Raw genomic sequence first — 17,532 nt, 5'->3', positions numbered from 1 at the left:
AATCTGTGTGGAGGGGATGTGGTAGTTGGAGAAAGGTTTTTAAAATGTATATAGAGGAATAGCTAGCTGAAGACAAAGGATGCACGTGTGCAAGGAAGACAGAAGGTAATGAATTTATCTGGTTTAGCTCAGTTCAGTGACTCAGTTGTGTTCGACTCTTTGTGACTCCATGGACTGCAGCAGGCCAGCTTTCCCTGTCCATCACCAACTCCCAGAGCTTGCTCAAACTCATGTCCATTGAGTCAGTGATGTCATGCAACCATCCCATCGTCTGTTGTTCCCTTCTCCTCCTGCCGTCAATCTTTCCCAGGGCCTTTTCCAATGAGTTGGTTCTTCACATCAGGTGGCAAAAGTATTGAAGCTTCAGCTTCAGCATCAGTCCTTCCAGTGAATATTCAGGACTTATTTCCTTTAGGATTGACTGGTTTGATCTCCTGGATGACTCTTAAGAGTCTTCTCCAACATCGCAGTTCAAAAATATCAGTTCTTTGGCACTCAGCTTTCTTTATGGTCCAGCTCTCAAATCCATACGTGACTACTAGAAAAACCATAGCTTTGACTAGACAGACCTTTGTTGGCAAAGTAACGTCTCTGTTTTTTAATATGCTGTCTATGTTTGTCCTAGCTTTTCTTCCGAGGACCAAATGTCCTTTAATTTTATGGCTGCAGTCACCATCTGCAGTGATTTTAGAGCCCAAGAAAATAAAGTCTCTCATTGTTTTCATTTTTTCCCCATCTAGTTGCCATGAAGTGATGGGAATGGATGCCATGAGCTTAGTTTTCTGAATGATGAGTTTTAAACCAACTTTTTCACTCTCCTCTTTCACTTTCATCAAGAGGCTCTTTAGTTCTTTTCGCTTTCTGCCATACGGGTGATGTCATCTTCATATCTGAGGTTATTGATATTTCTCCCTGCAGTCTTGATTCCAGCTTGTGCTTCATCCAGGGTGGCATTTTGCATGATGTACTCTGCATATAAGTTAAATAAGTAGGGTGACAATATACAACTCGATGTACTCCTTTCCCAGTTTGGAACCAGTCTGTTGTTCATGTCCTGTTCTAACTGTTGCTTCTTGACTTGCATGCAGGTTTCTCAGGAGGCAGGTTAGGTGGTCTGGTATTGCCATCTCTTTCAGAATTTTCCACAGTTTATTGTGATCCACACAGTCAAAGGCTTTGGCATAGTCGATAAAGCAGAAATAGATGTTTTTCTCGACTTAGGCTTTTTCAGTGATCCGACAGATATTGGCAATTTGATCTCTTGTTCCTCTGCCTTTTGTAAATCCAGCTTGAATATCTGGAAGTTCTCATTCACATACTGTTAAGGCCTACCTTGGAAAATTTTGAGTATTACTTTGGTAGTATGTGAGATGAATGCAATTGTGCGGTAGTTTGAACATTTGTTGGCATTGCCTTTCTGTGGCTACGGCTGAGTTTTCCAAATTTATCCATAGATATAAGGCAAATCAGTGTTGCTGATGGATAAAAATGACAAGGTGGGAAAAGTAAGCAGCATTAGACTGTGGGAGCTTTGTATGCAAAGAAGCTGGACGTTATCAGGACCTTGTTGAGAAGTTGGAGATGGTGTGGTCAGATCTGAGTTTTAAATACTTTAGTCTGTTGGCAGTAAAGAAGATTATATATATATATTTTTTTGAAAGGCAGTTATAAGTCAAGCTGACCAAAAAGAGGACAGTGATAGAAAATCTCTAATTTTTTTTAAACTAAAGTGGGTATGTTAAACTCCTAATACATAAACAGATTTAAATTTCTAAAAATAGTAGATCTTATAGAAGGAGATGATAGCTTTCTGGGCAGTACCAATGTGAAGTCTTGTGTCTTCCTGGCACCTAATCCTACTCCCACTTGTGACTCACACTTGATAAATCTCTTTGGTTTGGGATGGAACTGTTTTCACCTTGACTTCCCTGGTGGCTCAGATGGTAAAGCGTCTGCCTACAATGCGGGAGACCCGGGTTCGATTCCTGGGTCGGGAATATCCCCTGGAGAAGGAAATGGCAACCCACTCCAGTATTCTTACCTGGAAATCCCACGGATGGAGGAGCCTGGTTGGCTATTGTCCATGGGGTCACAAAGAGTCGGACATGACTGAGCGACTTCCCTTCACCTTAAGGGATGACAGGGTGTGAGAGGCAGAAATGTTGACAAACTCTGAATGTGATATGATAATGAAAGGTTGTACATTCCAGCTTGTTTCAAAATTAGGTGAGGATTTTGAATAAATCCTTAGGATACTTTTTTCACCAGGGAGTAAGTTCTAAGTTCCTTGCTTTGTGCCAACCCTCTGAATCAGGGACAGTCTGCAAATCTCAACTCACTAAATGAACCCCTGGGTCACCTCCCTACTGTCATGATATTATTAAAGTTTGTTAGATTAGTGGAGTCTATTGTGATTTTTTACTCATAATTTAATGTATTTGTGTTTTATTTGTTCCTTCATATTAGTTAGTTTTAGCCAGCTGTTCTATGTTACGAGCTTAGAAATTAATGAAGGAATACATAGTAATTCACAGGAAAGAAAAAGAAAGAGATTTAGAAACAATATTTAGTTCCAGAATATCATAATCCTGTGAAGAACTTGTGAAAAGATGGGCTAGGGAGAGATAACGTTTAGAATAATTAACTCCTGAATATTCTTTTGACCTACTAATACCTCATTTTGAGCATGACAGTCAGTATTGCATCAGCCTTCACTTTTGTCTAGTCCCTAATTTATTATATTTTGTGATTACTTTATATTAGATCCTTTATATTTAAGTCCATTTTATTTTGTGTTTTATATTATAAACAAAGTTTTTCTGTTATAGCCAGAGGGCTTTATATGACATACAGCTGAAGGCATATGTCATAACATACAACTTATTTGGAGCTATTCAGTTGAAAAACTGAAGTGATCCAGAATTTGGGGGAGAAATTACTTCTTTTGAGAAACTGGTATTGAGTAATATATTTTGGGAATCCGTACACTTCTGTATTCACAGATTAATAGAACTATATTGTTGAATAGTTTGTTGTTTGGAGAGAAAGCATAAGTTAATAGTGCAAAATCATAATTACAGTTTTTAGATAATTGAGAACTGAGATGCACCAATAGGTGTGGAAGTTACAGGAAAACACTAGTTCAGTTTTAGAAAAGATTTTCTCACATATATACAGCATCTGTCTTTGTAATAGGTACTCCTATGGCATATTCCTATCCCGGAAATGGTGAATATTCTGTTCATAGATTTATTAAAGTGATCCCTGTTTTGGGTAGTTGATTAAAGTAGATGGCTCACATAATCTACCAATCTGTGATTTAGTGGCCCTCCAAAAAAGGACCTATTTGGGTGTGAAATGTGTAGGTTTCTTTTCTTTCTCCAAAGCATGATTCAGATTTTGTTCAAGGGTGAGTCTGACTAAGGAAAATGAAGGGTTGATTTTGAAATAAATTTTCCACATTCCAAACTTGGGTTCAAGAATTATTTTAAAAAAGATTTCAGTTTTTAAACATCATTTTAAAATGAAAAAAATAGCTTTAGGTACACTTTTTGTCATTCTGTTTTATTTTTATTTTATTTTTATTTTAATTGGAGGCTAATTACAATATTGTGGTGGTTTTTGCCATACATTCACATGAATCAGCCATGGGTGTACATGTGTTCCCTATCCTGACCCTCCCTCCCCATCCCATCCCTCAGGGTCATCCCAGTGTACCAGCCCTGAGCACCCTGCCTCATGTATCAAACCTGGACTGGCAACCTATTTCACATATGAAATGTTTCAATGCTATTCTCTCAAATCATCCCACTCTTGCCTTCTCCCACAGAGTCCAACAATCTGTTCTTTACACCTGTGTCTCTTTTGCTGTCTCATATATAGTATCATAGTTACCATCTTTCTAAATTCCATATATGTGCATTAATGTACTACATTGGTGTTTTTCTTTCTGCCTTACTTCGCTCTCTATAATAGGCTCCAGTTTCATCCACCTCATTAGAACTGATTCAAATGCATTCTTTTTAATACCTGAGTAATATTCCATTGTGTGTGTGTACCACAGCTTTCTTTCTTTTTTTTTTTTTTTTAATTTTTAAAAAAATTTCATTTTATTTTTAAACTTTACAATATTGTATTGGTTTTGCCAAATATCGAAATGAATCTGCCACAGGTATACATGTGTTCCCCATCCTGAACCCTCCTCCCTCCCCATACCATCCCTCTGGGTTGTCCCAGTGCACCAGCTCCAAGCATCCAGTATCGTGCATCGAACCTGGACTGGAGACTCGTATCATACATGATATTATACATGTTTCAATGCCATTCTCCCAAATCTTCCCACCCTCTCCCTCTCCCACAGAGTCCATAAGACTGTTCTATACATCAGTGTCTCTTTTGCTGTCTTATATACAGGGTTATTGTTACCATCTTTCTAAATTCCATATATATGTGTTAGTATACTGTATTGGTGTTTTTCTTTCTGGCTTACTTCGCTCTGTATATAGGCTCCAGTTTCATCCACCTCATTAGAACTGATTCAAATGTATTCTTTTTAATGGCTGAGTAATACTCCATTGTGTATATGTACCACAGCTTTCTTATCCATTCATCTGCTGATGGACATCTAGGTTGCTTCCATGTCCTGGCTATTATAAACAGTGCTGCAATGAACATTGGGGGTACACGTGTCTCTTTCCCTTCTGGTTTCCTCAGTGTGTATGCCCAGCAGTGGGATTGCTGGATCATAAGGCAGTTCTATTTCCAGTTTTTTAAGGAATCTCCACACTGTTCTCCATAGTGGCTGTACTAGTTTGCATTCCCACCAACAGTGTAAGAGGGTTCCCTTTTCTCCACACCCTCGCCAGCATTTATTGCTTGTAGACTTTTGGATCGCAGCCATTCTGGCTGGCGTGAAATGGTACCTCATAGTGGTTTTGATTTTCATTTCTCTGATAATGAGTGATGTTGAGCATCTTTTCATGTGTTTGTTAGCCATCTGTATGTCTTCTTTGGAGAAATGTCTATGTAGTTCTTTGGCCCATTTTTTGATTGGGTCATTTATTTTTCTGGAGTTGAGCTGTAGGAGTTGCTTGTATATTTTTGAGATTAGTTGTTTGTCTGTTGCTTCATTTGCTATTATTTTCTCCCATTCTGAAGGCTGTCTTTTCACCTTGCCAATAGTTTCCTCTGTTGTGCAGAAGCTTTTAATTTTAATTAGATCCCATTTGTTTATTTTTGCTTTTATTTCCAATATTCTGGGAGGTGGGTCATAGAGGATCCTACTGTGGTGTATGTCGGAGAGTAATTTTGCCTATGTTCTCCTCTAGGAGTTTTATAGTTTCTGGTCTTACGTTTAGATCTTTAGTCCATTTTGAGTTTATTTTTGTGTATGGTGTTAGAAAGTGTTCTAGTTTCATTCTTTTACAAGTGGTTGACCAGTTTTCCCAGCACCACTTGTTAAAGAGATTGTCTTTAATCCATTGTATGTTCTTGCCTCCTTTGTCAAAGATAAGGTGTCCATATGTGCTTGGATTTATCTCTGGGCTTTCTATTTTGTTCCATTGATCTATATCTCTGTCTTTGTGCCAGTACCATACTGTCTTGATGACTGTGGCTTTGTAGTAGACCTGAAGTCAGGCAGGTTGATTCCTCCAGTTCCATTCTTCTTTCTCAAGATCGCTTTGGCTATTCGAGGTTTTTTGTATTTCCATACAAATTGTGAAATTATTTGTTCTAGCTCTGTGAAGTAAACCGTTGATAGCTTGATAGGGATTGCATTGAATCTATAAATTGCTTTGGGTAGTATTCTCATTTTCACTATATTGATTCTTCCCAATCCATGAACATGGTATATTTCTCCATCTATTAGTGTCCTCTTTGATTTCTTTCACCATACCACAGCTTTCTTATCCATTTGTCTGCCGATGGACATCTCAGTTCAGTTCAGTCACTCAGTCGTGTCCAACTCTTTGTGACCCCATGAACCACAGCACGCCAGGCCTCCCTGTACATCACCAACTGCCGGAGTTCACCCAAACCCATGTCCGTTGAGTTGGTAATGCCATCCAACCATCTCATCCTTTGACATCCCCTTCTCCTCCTGCCCTCAATCTTTCCCAGCATCAGGGTCTTTTCAGATGAGTCAGCTCTTTTGTATCAGGTGGCCAAAGTATTGGAGTTTCAGCTTCAACATCAGTCCTTCCAATGAACACCCAGGACTGATCTCCTTTAGGATGGACTGGTTGGATCTCCTTGCAGTCCAAGGGACTCTCAAGAGTCTTCTCCAACACCACAGTTCAAAAGCATCAATTCTTTAGCGCTCAGCTTTCTTTATAGTCCAACTCACATCCATACATGACCACTGGAAAAACCACAGCCTTGACTAGACAGAGTGTCAGACTCTGCAACCCCATGGACTGCAGTACGCCAGACTTCCCTATCCTTTACCATCTCCCAAAGCTTGCTCAAACTCATATCCATCGAGTTGGTGATGCCATCCAACCATCTCATACTCTGTCATCCTCTTGTCCTCCTGCCTTCAATCTTTCCTAGTATCAGTGTCTTTTCCAGTGAGTCGGTTCTTCGCGTCAGGTGGCCAAAGTATTGAAGCTTCAGTATCAGTCCTTTCAAAGAATATTCAGGATTGATTTCCTTTAGGATGGACTGGTTTGATCGCCTTCCTATCCAAGGGACTCTCAAGCATCTTTTTCAGCACCACTGTTGAAAAGCATCAGTTCTTCAGCATTCGGCCTTCTTTATGGTCCAACTGTCACATCTGTACATGATTACTGGAAAAACCATAGCTTTGACTATATGGACCTTTGTTGGCAAAGTGATGGCTATGCTTTTTAATATGCTGTCTAGGTTTGCCATGGCTTTTTTTGCAAGGAGCAAGCGCCTTTTAATTTCATGGCTGTAGTCACCATCTGCAGTGATTTTGGAGCCCCCCCAAAAATAAAGTCTGTCACTGTTTCCATTTTCTCCCCCATATACTTGCTATGAAGTGATGAGACCAGATGCCATGATCTTTGTTTTTGAAAACTGTTCCACACCATTAAATAGTCTTCCAATATATTAATGTCTATATAACATGTGATAGTGGAGCTTCTCTGGTAGCTCAGATGGTAAAGAATCTGCCTACAATGCAGGAAATGCAGGAAACCTGGGTTTGATTACTGCATTGGGAAGATCCCCTGGAGAAGGGAATGGAAACCCACTCCAATATTCTTGCCTGGAGAATCTCATGGACAAAGGAGCCTGGGGGGCTACAGTACATGGGGTTGCAAAGAGTCAGACACAGCTGAGGAACTAACACTTTACTTTTCACATGTGAAAATGCAATAATTTACTTAGTCTTCTATATTGTTCATTTAGTTTGTTTCTATTTCTGGTGTGAAAAGCTCACTTAAGTTACCATCTTTATAGAAGTATTTTTATGTTTTGATTATTCCCTTTAATGCCTAGAACCAAAATTTAGGTTGGTTTGGTTCTAGGGTCTTGGCTAGACCCTAGCTAAGGTTGGCTCTTTTCTAGGATCTTGATAAATATTACTAAATTACAAACATATACCAGTTATTACAGTGTGTGGTTTCATGGCATCCTCTCTAATACTCAATATTAATTTAATATTTGTCAATTTTATAGATGAAAATATTATTTTTACTATTTACCTTGTTTTAATATTAGTGGTTTAGAACATGAATATTTAGTTAATTTTACTTGTATTAATTCTTTGTCCATTTATGTACTGAGGAGTTTGTTGATATTTTATGAATATGTCTATTAGAAAAGTTTTGTTTGAAAACTTAGCTCAGTGAAACTCCATCTTAGTCAAAATGGGGTGTCCTACTGATTAGTACAAATATTTATACAATTCCACTACTTCTAAAATAACCTAGATTGTGTTACGATTTTTGTTGCTGACTAAATATCACAAATTTTTGAAGCACCCCATTTTTTTAAGTCTCTGTGATTCCCTTTCTCACCTGGTATAGGGCCTTGCTCAAATACCACCTTTCAGGAGTTCCACTCTGATGATCCTAAGTACACTTGCAACTTCTGCCTGTGACTTCACACCACACCCTGCACTTCAGTCTCCTTTTCAGCTCTACTTCCTTTTCCATTATGCTTACCACTTTCTGAAAGACTGTTTAATAGGTTTTGTTATTTGATATGTCTGTTTATTTTCTGTCTCTCCTTACTAAATCTACTAAAATGTGAGTCTCCTGAGGACAGGAATTGCTCAGTGGTGTTTTAGCACCCTACTATATCCAGCACTCACAACAGTACCTGGCATATAGCAGGTATTTGATAAATCTTTGTTGAATGAATGAACGAATATTAATAGATGTATTACTGAGTTAAAAGATCCTTGTCCTAGTGAATACCAATAGTTTTAATATACTTTATTGTACATATACTAATTTTAAAATATGAAGTGAAAATTAATTTTTGTTTTTGTTTTTATAGATAATTTTTCACACATTGCAGTTGTTTGCATTTACTCCCCTTGCCATTTTAATTATGAGACTGAAGCTCTTTTTGACACCTCATATGTGTGTTATGGCTTCACTGATATGTTCTCGGCGGGTAAGGTATTCATTCTTTTATAACTACTCTATAACACTATAGCAACTACAATGTAGTTAATCATGGTTTTGGTCACTAATCTAAAACATAAAAGTACTTGGTGTTTTTTTATCTTAAGTGATTTAAAGTACTAGTTTGTGATTCATTATAGCATAAGAAAAGCAAATTCAAGTAGCTTTGAAATTTATTCCTAGACTTTAGCTGATAATTCTGTGACTTTCCCCTCTATCAGTATTCTCACTAATATAGTTTTTGAAATTCAGGTAAGTGTAACAGTTTCATGGCCCATCAAAACTATCCTCAAGTGCTCTTGTAATACTAGAGAAGATGCAGTGCAATTGTTCTAGTATTGTCCTGTTGGGCTTGGATAATCTGTGGAAAAATTGTCAGTTTCTAAGGTTCTGTTACTGTAGCTCATATGCAAGACAGCTAGATAAAGTAGCTAGAATTTTGGGACCAAGTTACTTCTAGAGACCCCTTACTTGGTCTTGATTATAAATGTTTTGCCTTAGAATATCATAATACTTAAATTCCTGAGAGGATAAAAATTGTCAGTACTAATGGTGTTTCCCTAGATATTCAAGATGTCCATAAAAGACATCCAGATATTATAGGATTTAGTTCGAGGATATGTCAGAATTATGATTTGTTAACCTTAACTCCTGCTTGTAAATCTGTCCTGGAAGGATCAGGTATTTCTTCTTTAATTCTTTCAAGAGGAAAGTAAGCTCCATTTTTAACTGGATCATATAATTCTAAAATATTTGCGGGTTTTAAACAATAGATAATTATTATATTCTGTATATTATTCGTATCAAATGGTAATCCATCTTGGTTTAGGTAGAAAGGTGAGAATATATTATTGACCCAATAGCACTGTTCATATAAGAATGATAAATAAATGGTTTCTTTCATTTCAGCTCTTTGGCTGGATTTTTTGCAGAGTTCGTTTTATGCCTGTTATCCTCAGTCTTGTAACAGTAATGTCAATACAAGGTTATGCAAACCTCCATAATCAATGGAGCATAATAGGAGAATTTAATAATTTGCCCCAGGAAGAACTGATACAGTGGATCAAATACAATACCAGGCCAGGTATGTAGCTGTTTTGATTATGTGTATAGCTAGCACACACACATACACTTATACACATTATATGTTGTTATACATTTGTGTATATTGTATAGTTGTCATTTCATATATGTATGTGTGTATACATGCAATTTAAAAAAACACATGCATTTATACCTTCACACATTTTTAGTGTGTTAATTGCAGCGTTCATCAAATCAAATTTCCAAAAGGAAACTTCGTGTCTTCTTTAAACCCCTCCTGGATACCTGTCAAAAAGAATTTTAATTGATATCTAGAGTTAATAATTGTTCACAAGTTATATGCTATAACTCTGAGATTATTACTGTATCATAACAGTGACACTTCAAAGTAAAAAGCCTTTAATAAATGACAAACTTTTGCACTGTGTGACAGGCGACTGGAGAAACCAGTTTTGACTGTGGGGAGGTTAACAATACCCTTCCCATTACTTCCGCCAGTGCATACCCTCTGCTTCATGTCTATAAAACCAATCACATACAGAAGGGTTAAAATCTTGGACATTTGGGTTTTTTCACTAACTCATCTCAAAAAGATGATTATACATGCTACTTTTAAATAGTTTAAAATATTTTTTTAGTTTTTCTTTTCTTACAGTCTTTATCTAAGACCACCTCAAGCAGATTGATATTTACTTCATTTTTAAATACCTTTCCAGAGAATGAATATATTCTATGCTATTTTCTGCAACTATTCTATAGTCCTGTCCGAGACAGTTTTTTCTGGCTTAATTTCTTCACTGTGATTTATTTAAATTTATTCTGTGACTCTTTGAGCCACTTTCCTCTTATCTCCTATTTGATAGTCATCATTCTACTATTTAGCTATCATTAAGGTAAACTCTTATAAACTTCAACTCAAATATTTGGTCTGTGTCTTTCAAAGGATGACAGTGACAATGCCTCATCACTTAGACTCTGAGTCTTAGAGCTTCCAGGCTAGTTTAATCAGAATTTTTGAACTAATCCTTTATTTTTTCCCTATAAAGTACAAGGTAGTTACTGCTTTTAATCTCTCTCACCCCTCACCACTTACAGCTGTTTTTCCAAAGCTTTAAAAGGTATCTGTTCTTTTCATGTTTGCTTGCATCTTTGTTCCAGTGTTTGTCTTGGGTTCTTGGCAAAGAAAGCCTATGTTTAGCAAACTTACCCTTCTGAGAGATTTCCCACAAACTCTTACATCATTTTTGCCTCTTCTTTGATCCTACCAATTTTTCTCATCTCTGTATTATGAGTTCTCTCATGGTTACCACAGGTTTTATTAAACGAAGCTTGAGATTCTATAATTAGGGTGAGACTAGAGCTTACATTCAGGTCTACCATGTAGCTTTGCATAGTTTGTACACAGCACAAAGGTGCTCAGTTGAGAGGACAAGAGGGAACTGTAATCCAGCCTGTGGTCCACTCACAAGTCATGTATTAGTGAGGTTCTGTCAGATCAGAAGGGATACTTTTTTCTAATACATGCAGTAGGCTAATTGGAGATTTAAATATATTATAGAAAAGATCCTGTGGTTTCCCTGTCATGCTCATATTTGATGCCTTACTCCCAAGAGGAAAGAAGCAGCTAAGGAGTATTTCTCCCTTTCCCTCTGTTTCATAGACGGTTTCTTCTCCGTGGTTCCAGTTCTTGCTGGACAGGCTTCCCTAGTTTCTTCTGGATGACCCTAGTTCTGAGCTTGGGTCCCTCTAGCCCAGAGTTTCTCAACTTTGAAATTTGGGGCTACCCTTTACACTGGCAGAATAATATTTAGCAGCATTAGCAGCATTCCTTTCTTCTACCAATCAGATGTCAGTAGCACCTCTCCCGTAACAGTGTGGTAACCAAAAATGTCTCCAGAAGTTGCCAGGAACAAAATTACTCCTGACTAAGAGCTTTTCATCATTAATTATTGAATCTTACAGTAATAAAGATATGTTTACTTCAGTTTATTTATATGTTTTTTAATTTAAGGCATATGCTGCTGCTGCTAAGTCACTTCAGTCGTGTCCAACTCTGCGCGACCCCATAGACGGTAGCCTACCAGGCTCCTCCGTCCATGGGATTCTCCAGGCAAGAATACAGGAGTGGGGTGCCATCTCCTTCTCCAATGCATGAAAGTGAAAAGTGAAAGCGAAGTTGCTCAGTCGTGCCTGATTCCCAGCGACCCCATGGACTGCAGGCATATGAAGAGATATAAATCCCTTAGAAGAAATGTAATTGCCCTCATTGTCAACAAAAGAGTCCAAAATGCAGTACTTGGGTGTAATCTCAAAAGCAACAGAATGATCTCTGTTTGTTTCCAAAGCAAACCATTCAATATCACAGTAATCTAAGTCTATGCAGCAACCACTAATGCCAAGGAAGCTGAAGTTGAATGATCTGTGAAGACCTACAAGACCTTCTAGAACTAACACCAAAAAAGATATCCTTTTCATCACAGGAGACTGGAATGCAAAAGTAGGAAATCAAGGGATACCTGGAATAACAGGCAAATTTGGCCTTGGAGTACAAAATAAAGCAGGGCAAAGGCTAATAGACTTTTGCCAAGAGAATGCATATACAGTCTTCCAACACAGAAGAGACAGCTCTACACATAGACACCACCAGATGGCCAGTACTGAAATCAGATTGATTATAGTCTTTGCAGCCAAAGATGGAGAAGCTCTATACAGTCAGAAAAACAAGACCAGGAGCTGATTGTGGCTCAGATCATGAACTCCCTATTGCCAAATTCAGACTTAAATTGAAGAAAGTAGGGAAAACCACTAGGCCATTCAGATATGACCTAAATCAAATCCCTACAATTATACAGTGGATGTGACAAATGGATTCAAGAGATTAGTTCTGATAGAGTGCCTGAAGCACTATGGACAGAGTTTCATAACATTGTACAGGAGGTGGTGATGGAAACCATGTCCAAAAAAAAGAAATGCAAAAAGACAAAATGGTTGTCTGAGGAGGCCTTACAAATAACTGAGAAAAAAAGAGAAGTGAAAGGCAAAGGAAAAAAGGAAAGATACACTCATCTGAATGCAGAGTTCCAAAGAGTAGCAGGGAGAGATAAGAAAGCCTTCCTAAGTGAACAATGCAAAGAAACAAAGGAAAACAATAGAATGGGAAAGACTAGAGATCTCTTCAAGAAAATTAGAGATACCAAGGGAACATTTCATGCAAAGATGGGCTCGATAAAGGACAGAAATGGTATGTACCTAACAGAAGCAGAAGATATTGAGAGGAGGTGGCAAGAATACACATAACTGTACAAAAAAGATCTTATTGACCCAGATAATCAGGATGGTGTGATCACTTGCCTAGAGCCAGACATCCTGGAATGCAAAGTCAAGTAGGTCTTAGGAAGCATGACAATAAACAAAGCTAGTGGAGGTGATGGAATTCCAGTTGAGCTATTTCAAATCCTAAAAGATGATGCTGTGAAAGTGCTGCACTCAATATGCCAGTAAATTTGGAAAACTCAGCAGTGGCCAAAGCACTGGAAAAGGTCAGTTTTCATTCCAGTCCCAAAGAAAGGCAATGCCAAAGAATGCTCAAAGTACCGCACAATTGCACTCATCTCACCTGCTAGCAAAGTAATGCTCAAAATTCTCCAGACTAGGCTTCATTAACTGAGAACTTCCAGATGTTCAAGCTGGATTTCGAAAAGACAGAGGAACCAGAGATCAAATTGCCAACATCCATTGGATCATAGAAAAAGCAGAAGAAGTCCAGAAAGGCATCTTCTGCTTCATTGACCACACTAAATAAAGCCTTTGACTGTGTGGACCACAACAAAATATGGAAAATTCTTCAAGAGATAAGAATACTAAACCACCTAACCTGCCTCCTGAGAAACCTGTATGCAGGTCAAGAAGTAGCAGTGAGAATTGGACATGGAGCAATGGACTGGTTCTAAATTGGGAAAGGAGTACGTGAAAGCTGTATATTGTCACCTTGCTTATTTAACTTATATGTAGAGCACATCATCAAAGAAGGCAATGGCAACCCACTCCAGTACTCTTGCCTGGAAAATCCCATGGACAGGGGAGCCTGCTAGGCTGCAGTCCATGGGGTCGCTAAGAGTCGGACATGACTGAGTGACTTCACTTTCACTTTGCACTTTCATGCATTGGAGGAGAAAATGGCAACCCACTCCAGTGTTCTTGCCTGGAGAATCCCAGGGATGGTGGGGCCTGATGGGCTGCCGTCTATGGGGTCGCACAGAGTCGGACACGACTGAAGTGACTTTGCAGCAGAGCACATCATGCAAAATGCTGGGCCAGATGAAGTGCAAGATGGAATCAAGATTGCTGGAAGAAATATCAATAACCTCAGATATGCAGATAACACCACCCTTGTGACAGAAAGCAAAAAGGAACTAACAAGCCTTTTGATGAAGGTGATAGAGAAGAGTGAAAAAGTTGGCTTAAAACTCAGAGTAGAAAAAATGAAAATCGTGGTATCCAAGCATGGCAAATAGATGGGAAACAATGGAAACAGTGACAGACTTTTATTTTCTTGGGTTCCAAAATCACTGCAGATGGTGACTGCAGCCATGAAATTAAAAGACGCTTTCTCCTTGGAAGAAAAGCTACAACAGACCTAGACAACGTATTAAAAAGCAGAGACATTACTTTGCGGACAAAGGTCTATCTAGTCAAAGCTATGGTTTTTCCAGTAGTCATATATGGATGTGAGAGCTGGACCATAAAGAAAGCTGAGTGCCGAAGAACTGATACTTTTGAACTGTGATGTTGGAGAAGACTCTTGAGAGTTGGCCAGGAGATCAAACCAGTCAATTCTAAAGGAAATCAATCCTGAATATTCATTGGAAGGACTGATGCTGAAGCTGAAGTTTCAGTACTTTGGCCACCTTATGCAAAGAACTAACTCATTGGAAAAGACCCTGGTGCTGGGAAAGATTGAAGGCAAGAGGAGAAGGGGATGACAGAGGATGAGATGGTTAGATGGCATCACCGACTCAATGGACATGAGTTTGAGCAAGCTCTGGGAGATGGTGAAGGACAGGGAAGCTGGTGTGCTGCAGGCTGTGGGGTTGCAAAGAGTTGGACATGACTGAGCGACTGAAGAGCAACAACAAATTCATTCAAAGTTACATTTAGAATGGTTAATAATATTTGAAAATAAATATTCAATTATTTCCAGTAGATCTGAGTAATATGCCTAGTTCTTATTGGTGGTTTTACTTTGCTGATTAAAAGTGATAATGATCTTCATAGTTATATAATCATTTATTATATGATTCTAATAAATCATATTTATTTCGTTCATTTGGTCTTTTTGTCTCTCAAGAAATACAACTAAAACTGAAGCCACACAGTAGATTTTGGTGTATCACTAGTTACAACCACAAAGCAATGGATTTATACATGGTATTATTCCAGAAAGTACTACTAACATGTAATGAAATGGTTTGATGAAATGTATTTATAAAGTCAAGGCTTAGTTATGAATATTTAAAAGTGATCTGAGGGAAGAAAACAATGCCTTCATCTGTCAAGTTCTCAGGACTACAGTTCATAACCCATGAAACTCACTTTAAAACATGTACCATGAGACTTGCCCTTTATAAGTCTTCTAGTTCCTAGAACTTCAGACTGTTGGAACAAGATATGAAATTTTACAATTCTTTCCAGTCCCGTCTTTGTAGTGCTGTCTGTTAGTATAGCACTTGAACAGGGCAGTGTGCTCTAGTGAAGTGGCTGAGAGGATGGGCCCTGAGAGTTCCTAGCTGTGCTGTCTAGGGCTAATTGCTTTGCTGTCTCTTGGCTTCCTAATCTACAAAACAGGAATAACATAGAACCCACCCCCAAAGCTGTGCAAGTTAAATTGTATAATCACCAAGTGTATGGCACCAAGATAACATTTAACAAAGTTGGCTATTATTATGTAGACCATCAGTAAATATTAAGTGAAAAAAAAAGAATGCTATCAATGATTATTATTTTAACTGTACTTCATCTTTCTTGGGCTTCCCTGGTAGCTCTTCTGGTAAAGAATCCGCCTGCAATGCAGGAGAGCCTGGTTTGATTCCTGGGTTGGGAAGATCCTCTGGAGAAGGGATAGGCTACCCACACCAGTATTCCCAGGCTCCCCTGGTGGCTCAGATGGTGAAGAATCTGCCTGCGATGTAGGAGACCTAAGTTCGATTCCTGGGTTGGGAAGATCCCCTGGAGGAGGAAATGACGAGCTACTCTGGTATTCTTGCCAGAAAAATCCCATGGACCTCTGTCCACTGGTAGGCTACAGTCCATGGGGTCGGAAAGAGTTGGACATGACTGAGCAACTAAGCACAGCACATCTTTCTTAACTGGGTTCAAATATTACAGATGAGTAACTTTTGGTTTTCTTTAAAACATGTTGTTAAGAAATATAATCTTGTTTTCCAGATGCTGTTTTTGCTGGTGCCATGCCTACAATGGCAAGTGTCAAGCTTTCCACTCTTCACCCCATTGTGAATCACCCACATTATGAGGATGCAGACTTGAGGTGGGCAACTGATAGAGTACTACAACCAGACACACCAAGGACTTCTGCTGACTCGTAGGAATGGGGAAAATGTTTATCTACACACACACATTCTTTCATCCTCATGTTCATTCTAGAAGTTAAAAAGTAGTAACAATTCAGAAATTACAACATGTACCTGTTAAAGCAACCTTAATAAATGGCTGAAAACTGAAAAAAGCAAAACTGAATTTTGCTCAAAGTAAAAACTAGATCAAGAAACCACTCTTGATCTTACTGGTAGCCAATGATTAGCCTTTTTTTCACGGATAAAAAGAGTTTATGAAGTCCACTATGTTAAATGCTTTTATGCTCTTTTATTAGTTGATTATGGGAACCCTATTTTCCACTGAAATCTGAAAGTTTTGTTTTCCTTAAGTGACTTTTAAAAATTATTTTAATCATCCTAGTAATTGGATAATCTTTTCCTTGTAATGTGACCTTGGTTTATTGTTAAAGGTAATATTTTAAATTAAAGTTTTATGTTTGGCTTTGAAGATTGGGCATTCTGTATGTTTGAACTCTTAAGAAAAGTCTAATGTATAATTGATCATTTACTTAGGATTTTATAAAAACTCCCATTTAGAACTAAATCATCTGTCTACCATATTTTGGTCAACATTCCTGTTTCTCAAGCTTCTGTTAGGGTACTTTCTCTACCTGACTACTACTGTAGATGCTCATTGTCTAATTATTCTATTTACTACATTAGCTTCAACTCATATGTCTTTCAGACCTTCTCTAAATGAAATTATCTACTGAAATCTGTATTTTCACTATATTTAGCCTCTATCTGAGTTTCTTCCAGATTAGTTATTTTATTAATTATGCAAAGCTAATTTTATATTCTGAACTATTATACTGCTACCTATCTCTAGACTCTAAACTGGCTTATACACTGATAATCAGTACCTGAAAAATTCAAATTTCTGTAAGTTTTAGAACATTTAAAATGTAAGTAAAATGTGGAAATTTCTATCCCCAAATAATTCATGCTGTTTGGGATCATGTATAATCAGTGCTCCATCCAGTAAGCATTGGGGTTTTAATTTGGTAACAAAATTTCTTTAGTCAACTCTGTTATCACTTATTTAGACACATTTTTTACTTGTTTGAATTTAAAGAGCTCGGACAAAAATAGTTTACTCCGCATATAGTCGAAAATCTGCAAAAGAAGTGAGAGATAAGTTGGTGGAGTTACATGTAAATTACTACATTTTAGAAGAGGCATGGTGTGTTGTGAGAACTAAGTGAGTATGAGCCCTATGCTCTATGATATATGGTATATTTTAAAGCAATGAATGTTTTACTTCATTACAGCAGTCC

General features: G+C 37.9%; 1 protein-coding gene across 1 annotated transcript in view; it reads left to right on the top strand.

Moving 5' to 3' along the window:
* Positions 1-17,532, top strand: part of DPY19L2 (dpy-19 like 2) — a 92,978-nt gene that overhangs the window by 71,765 nt on the left and 3,681 nt on the right. The window contains exons 18-21 of the mRNA XM_027539512.1: positions 8,470-8,589; positions 9,510-9,684; positions 16,089-16,188; positions 17,331-17,456. Of these exons, the coding sequence (XP_027395313.1) occupies positions 8,470-8,589; positions 9,510-9,684; positions 16,089-16,188; positions 17,331-17,456 (521 nt within the window). The remainder of the gene's footprint in view (positions 1-8,469; positions 8,590-9,509; positions 9,685-16,088; positions 16,189-17,330; positions 17,457-17,532) is intronic.

This window comes from Bos indicus x Bos taurus, chromosome 4 (genome assembly GCF_003369695.1).
Source record: "Bos indicus x Bos taurus breed Angus x Brahman F1 hybrid chromosome 4, Bos_hybrid_MaternalHap_v2.0, whole genome shotgun sequence".
Taxonomy (NCBI): Eukaryota; Metazoa; Chordata; class Mammalia; order Artiodactyla; family Bovidae; genus Bos; species Bos indicus x Bos taurus.
The sequence above is the reverse complement of the archived record's forward strand: the minus strand, read 5'-3'. Positions and strand labels throughout refer to the sequence as shown.